The sequence below is a fragment of the Chlorocebus sabaeus genome, chromosome 25 (genome assembly GCF_047675955.1).
Source record: "Chlorocebus sabaeus isolate Y175 chromosome 25, mChlSab1.0.hap1, whole genome shotgun sequence".
Lineage (NCBI taxonomy): Eukaryota > Metazoa > Chordata > Mammalia > Primates > Cercopithecidae > Chlorocebus > Chlorocebus sabaeus.
The window spans coordinates 33287309-33310160 of record NC_132928.1 but is presented as its reverse complement, the minus strand read 5'-3'; the positions used below and the strand labels follow the sequence as shown (position 1 = coordinate 33310160).

Below are 22852 nucleotides of genomic sequence, written 5' to 3'. Positions count from 1 at the left end.
CATTAAATTAAATTCCAGTTCTCACTAAATTTTTACCTTGTTTTCCTCCCTCTGAGACCTCGCCAAACTTCTGTTGGGGAGGCAGTCTCCCCTACCTACGTAAGCAATAAACTTAGCTTTACGTAAGGTTGTGTTGGTGACATCTGGGAAGCCAGTTTTCAACAAAGCCTATAGTTTTCTAAGACCTTAAGGATTTTTTGGAAACTGAAAAGCCCTGTGTAAAGATAGATTTCATGACATAGCAAATAAGTGAGTATACACATTTCTGTTGCATTCTTTCACAAATCATGTGTTTAATACTTAATAATAATAGAACAAAATATCTCCATCATATTTACCTGTGATATAAATTGTTCAAATCTGTCAATTCACATTTTTAAAAAAATTGTAAACTACAATTTCATCTCCCAAACAGAAATTCAAAACAGCATTTTATTTTTACTATCTCATGGCATTTTTATTTATATATTTACAGAGTTAATTTTTGAATAAAGATGGTTACATCTAATTTACTTGATAATGTGGGGTCTTACCTTTTCCAGTTTTGAAAGAGCAAGAGAATAACAGTCTTTGGCTCTGAATTGCATGAATCTCATGTTGGCTGGGTGAGTTAGCTCTGTGATAATACTGAGACTGGAAAACAACCTACATTTCAAAAGAACATTTGCATTACACTAACAATCCAATATGGTATCTTTTATAACAACATATTTATGAGTGAGTGATTCCTAGCCTTAGGCATAAAACTATATCCAATTACAACAGCAGGCAGTGCCACATAAAATCTTCTGTACAATGCAGGAAAAATGAAACAATATTTCCCAAAGAAAATTTTAACAGACATTTTAGCACAATAAGAAAAATAAATTCAGTAATTTGGCTTTTATTAGACATTTTCTCTTTACAATTATGGAACAACATGGAAGAGAAACTCATAAAGGTGATTTAAGAAGTTACAAGGTTACTTTGCGATGGCACTGAAACAGAAATTTGTAAAGATAAATAAGCTGATGGGCAAAAATTTCACATAATGAGCTTCTCATCTATTATGTGAGCTCTTTCATGTCCTACGGCCCCTTATTCTCATAGTGCGCAGTTTTTAAATGTCAAATCTTGCTATAACAAACTTCTGAGACGAGGAAATCATTTATATAAAATTTCATTGTAATGAATCGGGGCCAAAGCTAAAGCATTGATAGTGTTCCCCAAAAGTCTCCTGAGAATTTTTTTCACAGGTCCCATGGCTTCACATTAGCTTTCTTCCCATTTGACACTCTCTCAAATATATACCAAAACGAGCACACATACATACACGCTAACACAAGATTGATTCCCCCCAGAGAAAAGAGGCAGGATGATACCACAATAAATGCTTTTTATTTTTGCTGTTGTTCATGATCTGATCCTTACCTGATATCTATGCATCCCTGTTAGCTTTCCTTGTTTAAATATTTTGATATTCTCTGTGGCAGCCACTTCTGTGATAATCAGCTTTGTTTTCCATATGATATGTCTTTAAACCAAGTTATGACCACTGACAATTCCCATCACTAGGCTGAACCATCCCTTGAACTCAGGGACTAGAACTGACTGCAAATATGCAGAATATAAACAGCCTGTTTGTGTGGCTCAGGAACAAACAACTCCTGCTGCTCTCAATTTATGAATGTATGCTCATTCAGTCATGAGGGTGCTGTTACTTCCGTGTGCCTGAGTGCTTGATGTGGTACATGCTTATTTTCAGATGGGAGCCCTGTCCCTGAACCCCAGTGTTACAGATGAGTTTTTACCTTTCCTCAGGTCTAACTCCGGCAGGTTGATGGATGATTTGCCAGGACTGCTCCCTCCTGCTGGGGAGAGTGGGCCCACCCTACTGCTCTGCAGCCAGCAGGGCCTTTCTCAGCCTTCAGACCAGGCTTCTCTGATTATCTGCCTCTCAGGCGTGTTTCCACTGGGCTTTAGTCACCATTCTAATTAAGACACTAACTCATCCTTAAGAAGAGTTTTTTTTTGGTTTTTTCCTCAGAGTTATCTGCCAAACTTAACACGCCCTCTTGGCCGTGAGCCCAAATGGACTAACATTGGGTCTTACACAATCAAGGCCTTTGAGAGCTAGGATATCTTTGGGTATTTTGTGAAATCTTTTAATAAAAGGAAGAAATATAGCCAGTATTATATGGCTTAATCTTCATTTTGATAATAAATAGTATTGTAGTTCTTGATTTAGGTAAATTGTAATAATCGTTATTAAAATAATATCAGCAAAACAATAACCAGGATATAATTTCTTTTGCTGACTTCTAATGTTAAAAATACAGTAATTTTATTTGTGCAACTGATACCTTTTTCAATAGTTCTGTGACCTTAAATTCATTACAGAAACTCTAAATACCAGATTCTGCAAAGAAAGGATGTAGCAAAGCATGAAACTAGTGGCTATATACGAAAGGCACTGTTTCCTAGTTAGAATGGTTATTACTATTTTCTTAGGTTTTTTTTATTTTTCTCATGTTGTTATTTCTGCCTGAAATGCCATTTCTTTTCTGTTTCCTTTTCTCCTGAATCTCTATACTACGAAATCACAACCAATATTTAAAGTGGCTCTCAAATCCATTCAAGATGAAACTTAAACAATTTTTAAAGTCAGAATCATCCCCTCCACTTTGGCTCCCCAGTGTTTGATTTATTGATTAAACTACCTGTTGGCCTCTCAAGCTTCCTGGTTGGTTTTATTCATGCCTTAATTATCTTAATAAATCGTCACACCAAGAAAGCAAGGTTTCCCTCTCAGTGCCTATGACCTTATATTCCTTTAATTAACAAATCTCTGTGAAAGTAAACAATTTCTCAATTCATGTTTGTGCATTTGAGATGAAATCTTGATGAACAGGGCACAAAATTTAATTAGATGAGCTTATGGAGAAACACTATAGTATCCATATTTCACAGGACTTTCTTTCAGCAGCTCTATTCTCACTCAAAAGTCACCCATGATGGTACATTCAATAAATAAAAGTTATTTTCCCAAAAACTCGTTAAAAATTAGAAAAGTGGCCTGATGGAAAAAAATGTCTGTTGACTTTTGGCTGGCAAACTCCATCTGGTAGGCCTGGGAAATGCCACCAACTGCCAAATTTCATACCATCTGGGAGTCTCAAAGTATTTATTTAAGAAATATTTTAAAATAACAATGTCACTAAAGATATTCACCATATATGGTTGGCACAGACAAAATTCAATCATCTGGGGAAATAGAAACTAAAATGAAAAATAGGACAAAAATGAATCAATGAACACAAAGCCCTATAGACTCATGCAGATAATAAATCCCACATTCATGTACTAAACTTTAAAAAGAAAAATTAATGGATCTAAGGTTCTCCTCTATGTCTTTTCTTTTTTTTTCTCTCCGATGGGTAACATATGTCCATAAAACAATAACTATAAAGTACTACTCTAAGAGTTGTCCATGTGTTAACTCACGTAATCTTCACATGAGGTAGGAACCCTCTTGTGTTTCTATCTGTATCCTCTCTTTCCCTAGGAAGAGCTGAGGGTGTGTGTCTCAACCCTGACTCTATCTTTTCAGTGTCTTTAGATGTGTGCTGGTCTGTGCCAAGCTGTGAGGAGAGATAAGCCCTATAGGACAAGTCTTGTGGTTGTCCAGTATGGCTCCTGACCAAGGTTCTCAAGGGTGGATTTTAAAAGCCCACTTTTGCCTACACCAAAGTCACATCCTCTTGCCTAATATTTTTAACTCTATCTGCCTGACTTCTTTGGATCTCAATAGTTTTCAATTTGTGTTAGAAATCGAGAGGGTCACGTTACCTCTTCAAACTGCAAAAAGTACTCTATGATTTACCTCCAATTATTAGTTTATAGATGAGGAAACTGAGGCCCAAAGAGACAAAATAGTATGTTCAAGGTAACGTTCTAGTAGGTGGCAGGGCCTGGGTCACACCACAGCATTAGGTGCTGAAGCTTCCCCTCACCATTATAATAAAGAGGAAGATAAACCAGTGTAAGGAAACACAGATGATCCAAACAAAATAAATTATTAACAATATCTAGCAACAGATTCATGTTTCATATATTAAAAATCAACTCTTTTAAAAAATAACATTTTATAAATTACTTTCATTTAGCCTTAATGAATAATTATCAACTTTTTACTATCAGAAAGTTCTGGTCTCCAGTAGATAGATAAATACATAAAATAAGATTCCTGACTTTAAACACTATAATATAATAGATGAAACAATAAAAATTCACAAATTATAAGGATATATGTATTTTTTCTAGGGGTGATAAATTGTGGCTGACTCAACACTCCTAGATCAAGTAGCATTAAGACACTAGTGAATGAATAAATTATGAAGAACATTTATAACAGTGTTGAGATATTAAGCTAGAGATAGAATTTATGAGGAAAATGTAGTTACAAACTAATGAAAATTGAGTTTAACTTTTGAAACATTTTTATTTCCCTTAAAAAATATGTATTTTATCTTTGATATAAATCAGTATTTTCAGTTTGAATCAAGTTGTGGTTACCTGGATTCTTTTGTTTATTATCCTTTTATGACACATCCTATCAAACAGAAATACACACATATATGTAGCTAGAAATATTTAGGGCCTTAATAAGAGTGAATGAAAATACGATTGAGTGACGCAGTCATTGTATTTGAGTGACTTCTGGAGTTGAAATTAAACAGGACAACATAATTTACTTGATGTGGCTCCCATTTCTGTTCTACATAAATGAACCTATAACATTTATGTTATTTTGGACTGAGAAACTGAAAGTATTAGCTAAGCCTGCCACCTAGTGAAAAATCTAGAACTAATACTTATATAATGAAACAGTATGTTAACGCCCTTTATATCCATAGACTATTACTTGTATTCAGTTATAATATTTTATATTTACAAATTTGGTTGTCTAATAGATTTATTTAGGCTCCTTTGAAACACTAATAACGTAAACCTATTTCTGTGTCTTAATATGAGCTAAATACATTTTGCATGTAGAACATTTTAGAATTAAAATGAAATAATAAGTCTCTTTTCCCTGGGCACTAGGAACATAATAGAGCAACATTGTAATTTAAAAAAAAAAGATATAGTTTGTTCTATTTAAAACTTTTCTACAATTACTTCGTGTTCTGACTCAGTGATGCAAATATAATTGTGGAGCTGTATAAAATATCTATGGAAGAGTTCTCTCCCTGCATTAATTTATTCAATAAATATTTTTACTAACCAATATAAAGATGAAAAACATACTATATATTCTATTTCACAGGCTACTGGGGGAACTCTGAAACTAGATGTATTTGTATCATAAAGCAAAACACACAAATATAAGAACATTGGAAAATGTTTATGACATTTTATTCAAAATATTACATACTGAGCTATATGTTACACTACAAATTCTAATTTGCCATGGTAGCTGGAAATAATGTTTTTAAATAACAGGGGTATACATTAATAGGAGGTATACAGACACACTTAGATACACATAAAACACTAATTGGAATTTTTGGACTGCAATTGACTATCAACACTAAAACAAGTAAAAATGTATGTAATCTTTCATAAATAATTTAAAAATACTTCAGGAAGTCTGAGTTAGTAATAAATGACAGTATGATAAATATCAGGAATCCTCTGAATCCTCAAAAATCTTATCCATGTAAACCACTGCCAATCTAAACATTAAAAGTAGTTTTCACTATATAAAGGCATCACTCTTGTATTTATACATGTCGAGTATTTTAAATTATTTACTTATACTTATGGTTAAATTATTTTGAAATCTGTCATTTTCCATATGCAGGTATGTGTTGTTTCCTTAGTAAGATTATGACTACTTGTGCTAATCTAAAGACAATATTCTTTTCTCTTAAAAAACAAAAACAAATAAACAAAACTTGCCCTTCTATGCTTTTATAGTCGTGGCAATGCAGAAGTCTCTTAACTGGTCTGCTCTTACCCACTCCTTCTTTTCCTGAAACGATTCTCTACCTTGCACCTGCAGTTATCTTTTAAACTTCTCTATCCTTCAATGACTTTCTGTTATTCTTAAAATTCAGACCAACTTATGAACATACTTTACAAAGTCATGAAAATATGATTTCTAAATTACATTTCAGCCTCCTCGCACCAGTCTTCCCCTTGCTCTGCTCCAAGTCCTTGAATAGTCACTATCGGGATCTCAGAGCTTCATATATGCTGCCCCATAGGGAACGTGCTCTACCCATCCTTTTGCCCATTTACTCTCTCTTCACTTTTCAGGTTAAAGATTATCAATTCCTCAGGAAGACATTCTCTGACCCATGGGACTAGAGCAAATATTCTTGTTATCTGGGTCTATATACAATTCTATATATTTTCTCCAATAATTGCCACAGTTATAATTCTCTAATTAAAAATTTAAATGACTGGCTTAATATGTTCCCTGTTAGACTATTAGCATTCTAAGGCCACCGGCTATGTCCACCTTGTTCATTACTGCCGCCACAGCATCCTGTCTAGTCCTGACGCTTACTAGATATCCAATAAACATAGGGGCCAAGCATGATACATGAACAAATCACATTTGCAGGCATGGCCACAGATCCTGTCCTACTATAGATCCTGTCCTACTATAGATCTAATGCAGGAGTTGCTCCATTCCAAACAGATGACAATCCATGACTGTTTCATTGACATTGCTCATTATCTTACAAGTGTGGTCAGCTTACGTTTAGAAAACAACAGCAAAAACAACAACCAAAAATCTTCGTATTAAAACAAAATCAACCCAAGGGAACTTCTCAACTAGGTCACACCTGGACTTTTACCATACAAATTCTCTACCCATTCCGCCCTAAACATTATTCTGTGTGCTTTCCAAAGAGATGTTTTTTTTTGTTTTGTTTTGTTTTTTTTCCAACTCCTAGATAAAGTTCTCTTGTCTTTCTTGGCCCACTGGTCATAGGCCTGAATCCGTCATTGTTTTTCTAGATGGGCTAGGATGAGACACTAAATTTCTCTAAATGTTTATTTCTTTCTCAGTAAAATGAAAGTAATGACAGATGCCAGTGACATGCCAAACAGCCACCAAGTAGGATATTTTGGTAGATCAATTTGACATAGACTTTTTACTGTTGCTGTTTCTAATCCAAAGCACATTTTAATTTGTGAGTTTAAACTTGGTTTAGATATTAGTACTTGTTCATACAAACATGAAAACGTGCAATGTTTTCTAATGGTAATGATTGTCCTGTTATCTTTAGAAGGGTAAATTTCAATTTGAAATTGAGGACTTGCTTTTTTTTCACTTTTGAGGAGCTCTTTATACTGGGATGGCTTACTTGAGTGTCTTCTCTTAGATGTGTAAATACAAACCCTTTTTTGGAGAGACGTACAACAGGATCTAACCCCAGGAAGATCTTATCTCCTTATTGTCTTTTGTATGCAGAAATGTCAATGGTGTCTGGGGAGGTAATGAGCCAATTGCTTAGGATTCAAGAAGTCTTTTCCAAGTAAAGGAGTGGAGATACACTACTCCTCTAGAGAATGTGGAACCTCTGCAGTAGAGGTAGTCCCAGAGAAAGTTTGCTGTTTTAAAGGCCTACTAAGAGTGCCCCCTCCTTGAGGAAAGAAAATGATTAATTAGAAAAAAAGAAACAATAAAACTCATCATGAGAGAAAGAACAAATCAGGGTAAGTAATAAATAAAAGGCTTGTCTAGGTCGTTCTAGTACTTTCATGATGTCTGAAATTTACTTTTCTGAACACTTCAAAATAAACAATGTGATAGGTGGATGCATCGGTTTAAGTTAAACACCAGGTGCAGCTGGCATTCTATTTCATCATCTAAGGTGGCCAACTTTGGTTTTTAATCTGAATGTTCACACAACATTACTTCTGTTAGCTGTGCTTCTATCAATGTCATAGGCCTTACCAATCAACGAATTAGAAATTGGCTCTCAATTGAGAGTATGAATGGTGTTCTCTAAGATATAAGGATTGGCTGAAATATTTTAAAGATACTATTCCTGCATGCATAATTAATATATAAGAATTTAGTTCTCTTAGGGATGGGGTCCAAAACTTTAATCCTAAATACTCTGATATCCAGCCATTGTGATTGGATTTCTAGTTGTCTGATGCTTACTGATGAGGGTAACTGGATCCTACCTCTGGAATGTTGTTATCTGCCTCTAAGGAATTTCATGCAAGATGGTGGGTAGAGAACCTAAAAGGAGAGAAAACTGGGAGTAGGAGGAAGAGAGAAAAGGGAGAGAGCTGAGATCAGTGTCAATGTACAGCAGATAATCAGTAATTACCCACTGAGTGTTTCAGTGCAGCAGTGATTATCATGATTGATCATAGACTTGAATCTGGGTAAGGAAGGGAAAAAGCCCTCAGGTGATAAGGGTAAGTAAAATGGTAGTAGGATCAGTGGATGACAGGTTCCAGTGTGGTCAAAGGACTATTAAGAATTAGGGCTATTAGAAGAAATTAGATAGAAAATAAGTAGCACTACTCAGAGTGTTGAATGCTAGAAACTGAGAATGTGGAGTGTAAAATTATTCATTGTTCAAGGTTTAGGCTATGACCATGAGAATGGGTGGTGAAGGTCAGATATTCAAAGGATTATCTATGTAAGATTGTTGAAATCATCAATAATTATGATAATCAGGGTTGCCAAAAGTCATAGTAAATCAGGAACTAAAATCTCCAAGGAATGCATAAGAGTGATCTGGAGGACGATAATTAACTACGTCTATAAAATGCAACTCCCAAGTCTGAATAATTTTGGTCATTTATCTGCATAAGTGATACTTCTTATATCATAGAAATCTCTAAATGTCTGTCTTACTTTTTTATAATGTAAAACTAGCCTAGCTTAGCACACACAGATTAGCAGCTTAACATACAACACACAAAAAAGTTTTATATGATTTTTTTCCTAAAAAATACTGTCATATACTTGGAGAAATAATAGTAATGTCATGATAGGGCATAAGAAAGGAGAGAACAGAGGTAATTTCTTTGCAATTTGTGTTTTTAATAGTTCTTTTGAAAAATTCTGCTCAAAACTATTCAGTCTAGATCACTATATATACCATAAAAACTATATAATTTCTAAAATATACTGCTGAAGACAGATAAGCCAAAGGTATCAGATAAGTCAAGGTATCCAAAGTTATTAATTAGTTCATTCATATATCCATTCATTCATTCAACAAGTGGTAATCACATCTTCAGCTAGGTACTCAGAGAAGCATAGCCTTTGCACAACTAGTCGCCACGTGTGTATCTGTCCATAATTACTATGATGAATTAATTTTTTTTAAATTACTAATTACAGCCTTTGGACCTCTCAGTAAGACGGGGATTTATTATTATCTTGGAATCAAAATAATTCATCCAGAGAATATATAATAAAAGTTAAATCAATAGAAACATCACCATAATAGAAATAAAATTCACGGTAAATTGAAAGTTTAAATAACATGTTTAATTAAAAAGACCTGGGATCTTCTTTTATATAATTAGCTTTTGCCAAGCATGGAATCAAAAAGTATGATTTTTACCCTACTCACTGGCTATAAATCTCATCCTTGAATTAATTTTCTACCCTGTAATTTTCTTTTATATTCTCTAGAGAAAAAAATGGTTATATATATGTAATATTTTAAACAAGTTTTATATAGTGTCTTTTTAAAATGTGCTGTTTAATACAGCTCACTAGTTAACTAGTTAGGTATATTCTAAGTGAACTGCTGCATTATAATAACTTTAAAGTGTGTATTTCTTCTTCTGGAACAAGAGATTCTTATGCAAATTCGGTGTAGATTTTCCAGCTGCTATGACAGATTCTTTAAATAACTGATCTCTAATCTTTACATTAACACTGCAAAGTGGGTTATTTTCTGCAGCATTTTAGAGATGAGGAAAACTGAATCTAAATGAGGTTAGGAAGGTCACAAAGTTAGTGACTGTCAGCTGGAGCCTCTAGGATATATGTTGTACCAGATAAAGTTTGCTGCTATGTAGTCCAAGGTCAGTGGCTTTTCCACTCTGCCACATGGAAGTGATAATTATACTGCTAGTAATATTAATAGCTAATATTTATTAAGTAATTAAAAATGACCAGGCATATGCTAAGTAAGGTATTGCATATTTCTAAATCTTTAATAATATTGTGATTAATATATTGAGAGGTAGAGAAGAAAAGTAATTTGCCTAAAATCATAGTACAAATAGGCAACTTAACACAGACACACATCTAGGCTCTCTCCTTTGAATTTTGAACTCAAACTAGAAAGTGAAATAATTAACCTCAATATACGCTTTGCTACAATATGAAAGTGGAGGGAACATGGATGATGAGAAAATTGATATTGTTTCATTTACCTCTGTAATTTGGTAGCTCACATATTTCCTTCAGGCTTCGCCAAAACTCATACAACTTAAAAAAATGATCTCTTTGATATTTAAATTTTCATATGATTTTAGGGAGAATTGTCCCAAGTGAAACTGATGACTTGAATGACAGAGGAGTTTGACTTTAGTTATAGCACAGATCTTTCTCTGGTCGCGATTGTTTACTCTTACTCGAAGATAACCATATTGGGGATTCATATCCCCATTAAATTAAATTCAATGAATGAAACTCAATGGGTACATTGAATTAATAAAAGACAAGAAAATAGTGAAAATGATGTCATGACTTTGCTCTTAACATGGGTAAATTGCCTGTTCCCAGCTGTGCAGTCTTTCAGTCTTAGTTATTCAGTATGTAAATGTAAATATTTGGTCACTGCTAGGCATAATACCAATATGAGAACATGGGCTGCTTGTCAAAACTCATGACTACTAGTACACATGATTTTCAAGAATTTGCTACTGTTAAACTATCTGAGAAAACTGATATATCATTCAATTTATTTTATGAGAAGCATTACTGATCTGATGCTAAAAATTTAACTTTACGCAGTGCCAGTCATACATGACGTGCTCAATAAACATTTACTTTATGAAAAGCAAATGAATAAATGAACATAAAGTCGATGTGTCTCATGTTCATTCCTCACACAGAGTCAGTGTCAAATATTTTACCAATGTTCAGCACAAAGTAAGTGGCAGGGCTGGATGATTCAGCCACCTACCTGAAAAGTGTCTGCACATTCACAATGGTTTTGGCATCTGCCATGTAGTCTTCCTCGGCACTCATGGTGCTCTCTTTATCCACAACCACCATATTAGCAGCAAAGGTCACTCCACACCTGAGTAAGTCATCTAGGCTTTGATAAAAATCAACAGAGAAAAACAAACATTGAATAAATCATAAGGTTATAATCAGTGCTAAAGTCTAGCACTATCCCCTGTGCTTACATAAGTTGCCTTTAGAGGTGGCTTTTACACAGTGTGCACAGGTAGCTATTAATGGGAATTATGATACAATATTATCTACTAATATGAAATAATTTTTATATTGGGTAGTTTACACATCATTAGATCTCAACTGTTTCAAAACGTGTGTTAAAATGTTTTCTTTAATAATTTTATTAATTATATACATGAAATATGGAATACATCCATTTTGCAATAAAATAGAGCATGTTAGAAAGTTCTTTTTACAGTTACATACTACTTCGAAGACACGACATTTACATTTTTTTACATCTAAAGTAATTTTGGCAAGAGAGAAATAAATAAGTGTTATGTTAATTTAGATGGTAAGCCTAATGAAAAAATATAAAACTATGAAATGTTTATTTTTAAATGTTTATTATTCCTTTACGTAAGACCTATGTGTTATAGATTGGTTCTACACAACCAAGAGCATGTAAAATATACAAATTCTGTTGTATGCAAGGCTACTGTTTAGTCAGCCTAAATTTTTGAGCAAGTGTTTGAGTAACCTGATTTCTTTGGCTGGGTGAAGTAATTGCTAAAGTAGGAAACACATACCTGTGAGCTAAAATAGAGTCAGTCTTCTTTCCTATCACTGACCAAAAAAAAAAAAAAAAATCTTACCTATCATTCTCCCAATGAATTAAAAGAAAATGTTTACCGTTAAAGCTGAAACAGGGAACCATTACTCTCATTGCCTCTGCTTCATGCAAACTAGAAAAGCAGAACTGAATTGGATAATGGAGACTACACTTGAATGAGTACAAGAATGTTCTAGGTACAGAGTTGATTGAAGACAGATAAGAAAAGATAGGTTAATTGATTTCCGTATCTTCTGATTTATAACAGGATGTTTAAAGCTTAAAGAGCAGTAGTTTCTCTTAGGTTTTAAAATTGAAGAGTGAAGTCCCTGAGGATCTTTTCCAAGTGCATGATTGGTTGAGTTAGCCATGTCACGTTAGAGGGAATTATTTTCCTTTTATGGGAAGGTGGGAGGCAGGATTTCTTACTCTGTTATTAGGCGAGAGGGTATTACCAAAGCCTTGAGTCCAAGATCCCCAGGAGTAGTCCAGAAAAAATATTTCGCTTGAATCAGGAACAATGGTCTGTGGCAGAGATTTTATGGCTAAAACTGTGGAAACAGAATGTTATTCCAAATAAATTTCCTATGATAAGAGGGGCCAGGACCATAACATCCAACCACTATGATGACCTTTAAGTTTAAATGCCTAGGGATACTTGGGTCTTTCTTTTATTCAGGAAATGTATCATAATTTTTCTTAATTTATTAAATACATTAAAAAAGAAAGAGTTAGATGGAAAATGAATGTGGTATGGCCCTTATGGACCATCAAAATGACGCTTAAGTCATATGTCTTCACATCACCTTATTATAATTTTACATCACTTTCTCATATTTCAGTTTTCACAATCTTTTTTCTTCATTAATAAATATCTCCATTATAATTACATATATAGGAAAAGGAAAGGATAGGGCAGTCGAGGATAAGAGTGACTGGATAAGCATATATGCATAGAAGTGAAGATAGGAAAGATGAATATTTAACCATCAATAATTCAATGACGTTGAAGTGAACACCTGACCAAAAGTTCACTTTGAGAGTACCCGTGCTACATAGCTAACTGTTACCTATACCCACATGTATCAATTAATTCCAGTCTCAAAAATACTGGCTATTACAGTTTACTCATAACTTTGGCAAATTATCATTAATTATGAATTTAAATCTATATAGAAAATAAATAAATTTGGAATAATATTTCTGAACCATGTAGAAGCTTTTTCATTTTTTATGTTTTAAGATTATATTATTCTTTTTCTATTTACTGTTGCACTTTTTTTTTTTTTTTTAAGTAGGCTGCCAACTTATTCTTATAACTCCTGTCCATCATAATTTGTGCAAGGCCATTGCCTTATTTTTTCCTCAGCATGGATGTTTTACACAGTGTGGCCAGCAGGTGGCAGCACAAGAAAGTCAATCTAGACAGAAAACAAGTTACAGGAATAATCGGCAAAGCCTTCCTTTCTATCCCTTTCTAAGACCCCTTTTTGCAAGGACTAGAATGTAAAATGTGTAAGTGTAAAGAAGTGTTCATGAATGTGTTTTAATTCATTCAAAGAGGTATTTTTAAAGAAAGATTTCAAACACAAGCAAAAGAGGAGAACTGTTACATGAACATAACAGTCCCCAGACCAATAATTAGCTGTTTGTAGCCAATTCTGTTTTATTTCTGTCCCTAGTAATTTGATCCTCTCAATTCTTTATTCTCTCATCATAAATACTTTTACAAAGGAAGAATCCACTTCACAGTTTACATCAGAAAAGATAGATGGGACGTTTATTCTTTAGCTTTTAGATATACTGCTTTTCTAATAAATTTTAACAGAACACTATCATCTCAAAAGATTTCAAAAAAGATGACTGGTTATAAAACATGTGTAGAATTTAAATAGTAATTTTAGTACATCTAACTACAGTTTATTTACTTGGTTAGTATTATCATACCTGATGATGTAAATTATATTAATGTAGAATGGAGGCTAAACATATTTTAGACTGGTTGACCTTTAACGTATCCACAGCACTAAATACTTTCAAAGTTACAAAACTTTGTTTTCTTCAACATCTACAGGATAAAATGTAAGCATTAAAGTTCTCAACTGGTAAATTTTAGCATTTTATTTTGAAGGCTCTGGCCGACATTATTTAGAGGTGGAAAAGTAACATATTATTTCAAGTATATTAGGTTTTTGATCTTTTATATTTATATATATATTTTAATGTCACCATGATACATGTATAAGAATTTGTATTTAACTACTAATGTGTTAAACACATATGACCTTTTAATTAACAAATATTTTAGAAATTATAAACTCTGACATGTGACCAAAGTAAACTCTAAAGGAATTGCTCTAATTTATAAATCTAAGTTAAAATGAGCATTTCTAAATTATTTCAGTTTCCAGAAGTTATCGTAATGCTATCAATGCATCACAATATTGCAACTTTAGTTTTCTCTAACACTATGTCAATAGTAATAACGTTGTTATCGATGACACAAAACTAAAAATAGCATTAGAAACTGAGCAAAACTGACAAAATTGACATGCAGCAAGATTTGTTTTAATTCAACAATAGATTACTGCTTAGAAAGTTTAATACAAGATGTATAACACGAGAACATAAGCTCTACATGCAAAATATATCATATTTGCAATACTGACACGGCAAATTACACTCATCATGCAGTAACAAGGCACAGCACATGACAAACCACAGGACACTACACTAGTTAGTGTGCCAAAGATTTTGTCACCTACTTGTCAATAGAGCCCACCATGTAGTAAACCATTGGAAACCAACAGATTGCATCCAGAAAATGCATATCTGGCCTAAGTAGTAGATGGGTTACAAAATGAAACACAATGTCACAACAGTGGCAGCACTTCTAGGGAAAGGAAGTAAGTTGACTTAGTTTGTATTTCCAAAACTCAACACTGCTGACAAAATTAATTTTAGTGCTTTTTTTCTTAACATTAACTAGAAAATGTCATTTGCACTTGTTATGAATCATAAAATGCCTCAGAATTATAAAAACAAGTTGTATTTCAGCTTTCTAAATCAGAAACATTATGGCATAATTCTACAAAAATACAGAATTGATATTCTTAATTATGACTAAGAAATCTTATATATAAATTTAAAAGTTATCCATGCAGAGGAGGCTTTGTAAAATAAAAAATTGATGCATTTTTTAGATGATTTAAAGCAATGGGTACTAATGCCTATTAGTGAGCAACTATTAAGCATGTCTATTAAGAACCACTTTCTCTAAGGGATAGATGTATAATCACAACACGCCCTATATAATGTATCAGTTTGTCAAATAAATATAGTATATATGCTCATGCAAAATACGTATTATATAAAATCATAATGAAAGTAATGCATTTTTAAATTTATTAGTATACTCAATATATATTATTGAGGAGACATTTATGACTGAAATCTTTTCTTATATACATATTTGAGGAAAGAACCATAAACCAGAAAGCTTCCTTAGAAATTGCTTAATCTATTGTATTCATTTCACAAAGTTATTAATTTCTTCAGGTATCTATTGACTCAGCATATATGTATCCAAAAATTTTATTTAATAGACATTTTAATACATTCAGGCTTATGCAAAAGAATATCCTGTTAACTTATAAGAAAAAATTCTTGTACAAAATCATACAATTCTATTACATATTTTAATCTGTAAAAAACAAACAATATGTTATATTTAGGAGGCAGAATTGAGGAACATTTCATAGAGCTGATATTTAATTTGAATGTTAAAGGATTCGTAGGAGTTTGTTCAGCGTAAGAGGAGGAGAGGAAAATACTAGGCCAAGGAAACTATAGTACCTACAAGCCTCCCTGGCTAGATGAACTTTTTTTCTCTCCCTGATTTATTTCTCTCCTGTTGGTCATCCTTCTAGCTATTTACAGTCTGAAGAAAAAGAATGCTCAATACAGCAAAACATTAAAAGAAAAAAAAAAAAAAAACTTGTAAAGAATACCATTATTTTAATTTTGATTCAATTTCTCCTATCATTAATTTTCTTTGTAGTCATTAAAATGATCCAATATTATTACATCTTACAAATGTACCACACTTCATTCTTAAAATCCTCACTTACTTATTTTGTAAGTTATTTTCACTTTTTGCTGTGAAATACTGCAGTTATCAGTTCTTTGCAGTACCTTGCTATTGTATTTAACACTGGTGTTCACATCTTCCGAAGACTTTCTTTTCTTTTTTTTTTTAAGCATTGATATTTTATCATTATCCCAAAACATTTACAGAAGACATATTAGTGGATCACAGCCTATATACAGTTTTAAAGATCCTGATATATGTTTTCAACAAATATTATAACCAAATATACACTCCAGTAGCAGTCTCTGATAGTGCCTTATGGTAGAGATTTCTAGTTATACTCTTTCTAGGCACTGTCCTGCTTCTTAAAATTAGCAGGGCTATTTTAATTGCTGATTCAAAACCCTCCACATCTCTCTCACCCTGTCTTGTAATTGGAGAAGCACATAGGAGGATGCAGGTACCACAAGAGTGGGGCAACACTGAGCTGTTGTGGTGATCTGAAAAATTCCTTCGCCTGTGTGTTGAGGTCACTGTGGACAAAGTAAGTCTTGATTTTATGCCAACCCTTCTACTAGAGTTAAAAATGAAGATAAGGCCTTTCTATTTTGTTGCTTTGTCTAGCAGAGAATATAAAAGCTAACTGGCCATCAAATTTAATCATTGTTATGCTTTAAGAGACTCATGAATTTCAGTCACATGCAATTTTACCACAAATATGTACTTACAATGGGCAAGCAATGTTCCAAATCCTTGGAAATTGCTTTAACATCTGTATTGTGGTAGCATGGTTCATCCTTACATGAATTAGAGCAGCTATGTTACAAGGTAAATGAAGTCACCTGAACCGTGCTAAATATATAATCCTGATGAAAGATATCTAAGGTAAGTGGTCTACTATGCCGTATTTTTTGCAAAATTTAATTTTGTATAACAGATTTATCTACTATAGCTATTGAAAAAAGGTGGCTTAAAAGGAAATCTGAAACATAAAGAATAAATAAATTCTGCATTTACATGTATCATGCCAGCTCACCTAAATACATTGTCAACAGTTTTCATGGCACCGACCTGCTTAGTAAGTGAGTAACATAAATGATATCATAGGCTCATAATAAAACAATTTTTTAATCATTAGAAGGCAGCTAATTGGCAAGCACAATCTTTACATTGGGAAGCATTATTATTGAAAAACATTAAACAAAAACATAAAATATTCCTAAAACTAGATGTCCTTTTCCTACATTATGTCCTCAAAGTATCGATGAAGAGTTTTATATTTAAAAGTATTATGCAGTAGATTAAAATGTATGCATTTTTTAAAATCTGACTGCTAAACAGAGGCTTATTTATGTTAGGAATTACATTAAGGAGAAGTGGTGACAATGATTGACAGATTTAAGTATATAGCTCATTACAAACAGATTAATAAGAAGTAAATGTCGAAAAATTGTTACTTATACAAAATTTGTAGACCAAAGTTGCTTAATATATAAAGAAGTATTTTATAATCAATTAAAAAGGTAAACATGACAAAAAGAAATAGATTCAGGGAGGAATAAATATACATGAACCGAAACAAAGCAAAACAACACAGGCTGAAACTAACTGGTAATAAACAAAATAAAAATTCAACAAACACAAAAAGTAACTGATGTTAGTAAACAGAAGAAAAATGAGCACATTCATTAATGAGTCTTAACTGCAATTCTACCAGAAAAGATGACTACTTATGAGCCAAAAGCCTCATATTCTTATAGAAATTCTCATAGTAAAAGTTGTCATTCAAATATTAGTCAGTGACTGTTAGGAAGTAAAAAAGGCTTGCAAATTTGTATGAATTAGTAAAATTTAAGACCATTATTTTGTTCCCCTTTAACTAATAACAATAAAAATTTAATTTCTTTATTTCAAGTTCAAGAAATGAGTATAGTATGCTTTTATGAGCATAGTTTATTTTAACATTTCCTAATTCCATTTTTAAGTAGTTTATTCTTTGCTAGACAATATGAAAGTAGTTTAATTTTAACTACTTAAATAAGTGTGCTTTTCCATTAATTGGGTTTTCATATAAATCCTTCCAGCAGTTTGAATAGTAACAGTGTTATTTTCTTGATTGACAGAAGAAAACCATGATGTTTCTCATCTTCCTTTTATGAATCAGATATTGCACTAGGATTTTATATACATTATCTACCTCATCTCACAATAGCTTTTAAAGATAAATGTTTTAACCATTTTACAAATCAGAAAAATGTGGCTTAAAAAGACTCAGTAACATTTAACAGACCTATCAAGAGAATAAATTTAGAACTTATCTCAGATCTGAATGAGTCTAAAGTTTGAATTTTAAAAATAAGAACACTGACATCAGACATTTTATCATTACTTTTAAAATAAGCTGAAGTTTACTTGGCACCATATGTGGAAAGAAGATTGATTTAATAAATGGGTAGCGTGAACAAGACTTTGATAAATATTAAGAGCAAAAGCCTGGATCTTTCACTTCATCCTTATGTAGCTTTGGATAATATATTCTAGCTTTTGATTTGCTTTTCTGTCTTTCACATGAGATGATGTTAAAAATGACTAGATGACCTTTAAGGTTGGGGTGGTAATCAAAATATTTAAAATCAGTATGGCACAACAGACCAAACAGAACAGATGGCCAACTGATCAGACCTGACACCAGCTCTAATGAACCAGTACCAACTGAAAGATGCTTTTCAATATGACTGAGTTTTATTTAATTACATTTGAGATCTAGAAAGCTTTATATTTGAAAACATTGTGAACACTTATTTTGGCATATTATGTGTATGAATATCATAAATTTAATTTACATTTTAAAATTCCTTGCTTATTACATCTGCTATTATTTATTTCTGTTACATTGAATTAATTGGACTTTCAACTAATTTTTTAAAATAGCCATGTACTGATTTTCAGCTGTACGCATGTGAAATTAAAGTCAAACCTTCAAAACTAACTAATAATTCTAGAAGTGTATGCAATCATCATTGTAGGAATTCCCATAACATGGAAATATTGTAAAGAAGAAAGCCTCGTGTTTTTTGTAATATTGTAGAATAGATTGCAAAATGTTCTCCATTTCAGAGCAATGGGCATCTCGTTGTTTTTTTTTTTTTTTAAAAAAGAATTGCATAAAACTTACTGGAACATTGTTAATTGGTGTTTAGTTTTAGTTTCCTCACTCTTAACCAAAGGAACAGAGGACAACAAATAAGAATGTTTGACACTACTTTCGGGAAGTACACAGAAAGTTAATAGATTTTCCAGCATGCACTTTCAATCTAACCCTTTGAAATAAAGTCAAACCCTACAAGAATGATTTAATAACAATATAATGTGGATTATTGGATTCCCAAATGTAAGCCTTTAGGAAGGCAAAGGGAACTTTCAATGCAAAAATAATCCAAAGTTAAGATATATTCTCATTTTCAGAAAGTATGAGCAAGCAACATGTATTTTTCATATATCAAAAACCTGTAAGTTGAAAGAAAAATAAAACAGAAATTTCGCAAAAAAGGTCTAATCCAAGAATTGACCATGAAAAAGGTCATTCACGTTCTTTGTGTCTCTTTTACATCCTCTTAAAATAAGAGACAGCGTTGTAGCTACCTCACACAGCTTTTGATTTATTTAAATGTTTACATCGTAATTTGAGATTTTAAACTGCTTGGCACATCTCTCTAAGACTAAATCATCACTGTAATGTAAATATGTGACTTGTGCAACTAAATGTAAATTAAAGTGTGTAGTATGAAGACTGACATGTAGTAAATGACCAATAGTCATTATAATTATGAACAGAGGATAGAGGTAAACAGTATTAACTTTATTGAATAATCTTTATGGTCTTATTCATATGAATTATTCTCTGATAAAAGCCACATATATGTTTATAGAGAAATACTAACCGGTTGTCAGTAATTAAGAGAGGTTCAGATTGTTCCGTGATTGATCAATCATTGATCAATGTGATTGATCATTGATCAATCTTGAACAACACAGAATTGATTTTTTAATCTTAATATACAAATAAATCAATCATTCAATAATCAGACATTTCTGTAACCGGTTTATTCAAAACCAAACAGAAAGGGATTGATTTGGTTATAGCTACTCTAAAATCTACATAAAACAGACAAGTAGAACACTGCTTAGCTCCTGTCACCTGTGTGATGGTGAAAATGGAGACTTAAGAGATTTGAGATAAGATTACCTAGCAAGACTGAAGATTGAAAATGAGGAGTCCATCTCTGTTCATAGAGTGAACTCCAGTCCCAAATATGAAGAGACTGATTTTTGGTAGGGAGGTTTACACATCTATCAAGATAAAGTTGTGTAACTTTATCTTGAAACTATGTAAACAGGAGGAACGTACAGTTTTGTCCTTAGTCCTATCAGAACGATGCTGTAAGCACAGTTCCACTTTCATCTCAATCCACTTCCTATCTTCCTGTTGGTAACTTGGTATCTGAATTGATCCAGTTTGATCCAAGCCATACAACATGGAGCTACTCTAAGGCAATGTTTGCAAATGCCGTTGTCTTAACTTCCACTCTCAGGACAATGGACTCATCATAAGCAAAAGAAGGCAAAAGCTGACACATTTGAACTCACATAGTTAGGCATCTTTTCTGTGGCAGCTCAGTCAATTCCTTGCAGCTTCCTACCAGAGATGCTTCAGAATTAAGGTTATGTTTGAAAGAAGTGATTTACAAACACTGCATTGCCATGGCCATCCCACAACGCAACTTTGATTGTTCTGAAATTTATTTTAACAAGCTTTTATTTCTTCTGAAATTTGGTCCAAGTTTCTGTTCCCCTACATTTACCCTAAATATGCCTCAGCTTTCCTTAGATGCCAGAGAAGTATAGAAAACGTCACTGAGTAATCATATCTGAAAAGTCTTCAAATGAAAATTCTACAAGTGTGATAAATTTTTGCAGTCGATTATTCTTATAATGATGATGCTAAGAAAGTTGCACCAATAAGCATTTTGATATTGGTATAGTGAGAATTAGCAACACTATAAAGTTATAATGTATTGGGGAGATGTCTCTCTTAAGGAGAACTTTGATAATTTTGAAAGGCAGAGACAAGGCAACAGAATTTGGCCTCATTTATTAATAGTTCATCTTGACATTTGCATCACATTGGAATGGATGAGGAGAGTGAGACAATCCTAAAATATGGTATTAATCTGAAGACCACCTGCTACTAATTTCCAGTCACAGAGATGGATATTATAATTTTAGAATAAAATGGCTTTGACCGTCGCATTCAGTGACCCATATTTATATTTGCATAAGAATTTTGATATGCTTAAGTAGTCCTATTTAACAAAAGTATACCAATCCAATATTTTCAAAATAAACGCACATGGTAAAGCATTACTTCTATTATGTCATAGAATGTATGGTTTAACAGTGGTCCGATCATAATAACCTCTGATGATGCTTTGTGTTATAACATATAAAAATGGATCAGTAAATGCTTCTCTGATAATTAATGGTTCTTTAGAAAGACAAAAAAAAGAATTGTCCAGTTTTGGCAGAGATTTGTCAGGCTAGTTGATTAATTTAAGGAAAATTGCAGTAATTATTTCAGTGGACTGTTTCCTGTGGTATTATGAGTAGATGACCACTTGCAAAACAGTTTTAAATAAAATTCTCAGAATATCCCAGTTTTAAGTAGTATTTATGAAACAAAATCATATTCAATGATATATTTTGTATCACAGCACAAAATATAACTCCCAATGAATCATGTACCATAATGTATCTGATTTAAAATACTACCAGCATATTACAGGCAATTATTTTTGATATACATTAATATATTATTAAATACAGTTTATCTTGTTCGTGTATCTTAAAATATACTTACGGGTTATCCAACAGCAGTACTATGGGATTAAGTTCTTTCTTTGGTCTATAGTATGCCCTGAGAGGAACAATAAAGTTATATAATCCATTTCCAGCTGTTTCAGCTGCAACTATAATTAGTTTATTTTTGAATCCATAGGCTTTTGCATCCTCATAGTAGTTATGCTGGCAACTCTAGAGAAGAAAAAGTAGACATTGAAATGTCATTTTTATACTCCATTAAAATTTGGAAAAAAAAATTAAGCTGTATGAAAATGTAAAATTTAACCATGTAAATCCTTATTTTCTAATAAATTTGAAAATAGTTACATTTCTCTATGCTCATTTCTGCAACCTGAAGCAAGAAATAAAAGTATGCATGGACAAGGAAAATGAACTGCAGGTTTGTAGCTTGATGCTGAAAGAGCCAACATTTTGTGTGTGTGCTTGTTCTATTGTAAACTAAAGCTTGCTGCTAGAAGACAACGAGGTATACACTTTTACAAATTTATTTTCTCTGACTTTCATTTCCAGAAATATAGTAATATCATAATTACATATCTTCGGGAACATTCCCAGTACCGAATGCTTAAAGTGATGAAGAAAAGATAACAGTGAAAAACAAAACGAAACAAACAAACAAACAAAAACCCTGTCTACATACATAGTTGAGCTGGCAAGGTAATGATGCAAATACTCTAAAGTAAAATACCCAATAACACCAAGAAAAACAAGAACAAAGCATTATCAAAAACTCCTCGTTGGGCTAAGGGCGTTTTGCTACTTCATGGAGTCTAGAATTTGACAGAATTACCATTGTTAACCCAATATTATTTTCAGCTAAATTATATGCATGGAGAACTGT

General features: G+C 32.6%; 1 protein-coding gene across 7 annotated transcripts in view; it reads right to left on the bottom strand.

Annotated features, from left to right (window-relative positions):
* KCNT2 (potassium sodium-activated channel subfamily T member 2) overlaps positions 1–22852 on the bottom strand; it is a 410159-nt gene that overhangs the window by 92669 nt on the left and 294638 nt on the right. For 4 of the 7 annotated variants that reach the window (XM_037985779.2, XM_037985780.2, XM_007989090.3 and 1 more), the window contains exons 19-22: positions 22010–22182; positions 14768–14839; positions 11175–11309; positions 534–645 (exon numbers count right to left, since the gene is read on the bottom strand). In XM_037985779.2, coding sequence (XP_037841707.1) covers positions 534–645; positions 11175–11309; positions 14768–14839; positions 22010–22182 — 492 coding nt within the window. The remainder of the gene's footprint in view (positions 1–533; positions 646–11174; positions 11310–14767; positions 14840–22009; positions 22183–22852) is intronic. The other 3 variants (XM_037985781.2, XM_007989092.3, XM_007989094.3) reach the window with 1 other exon arrangement.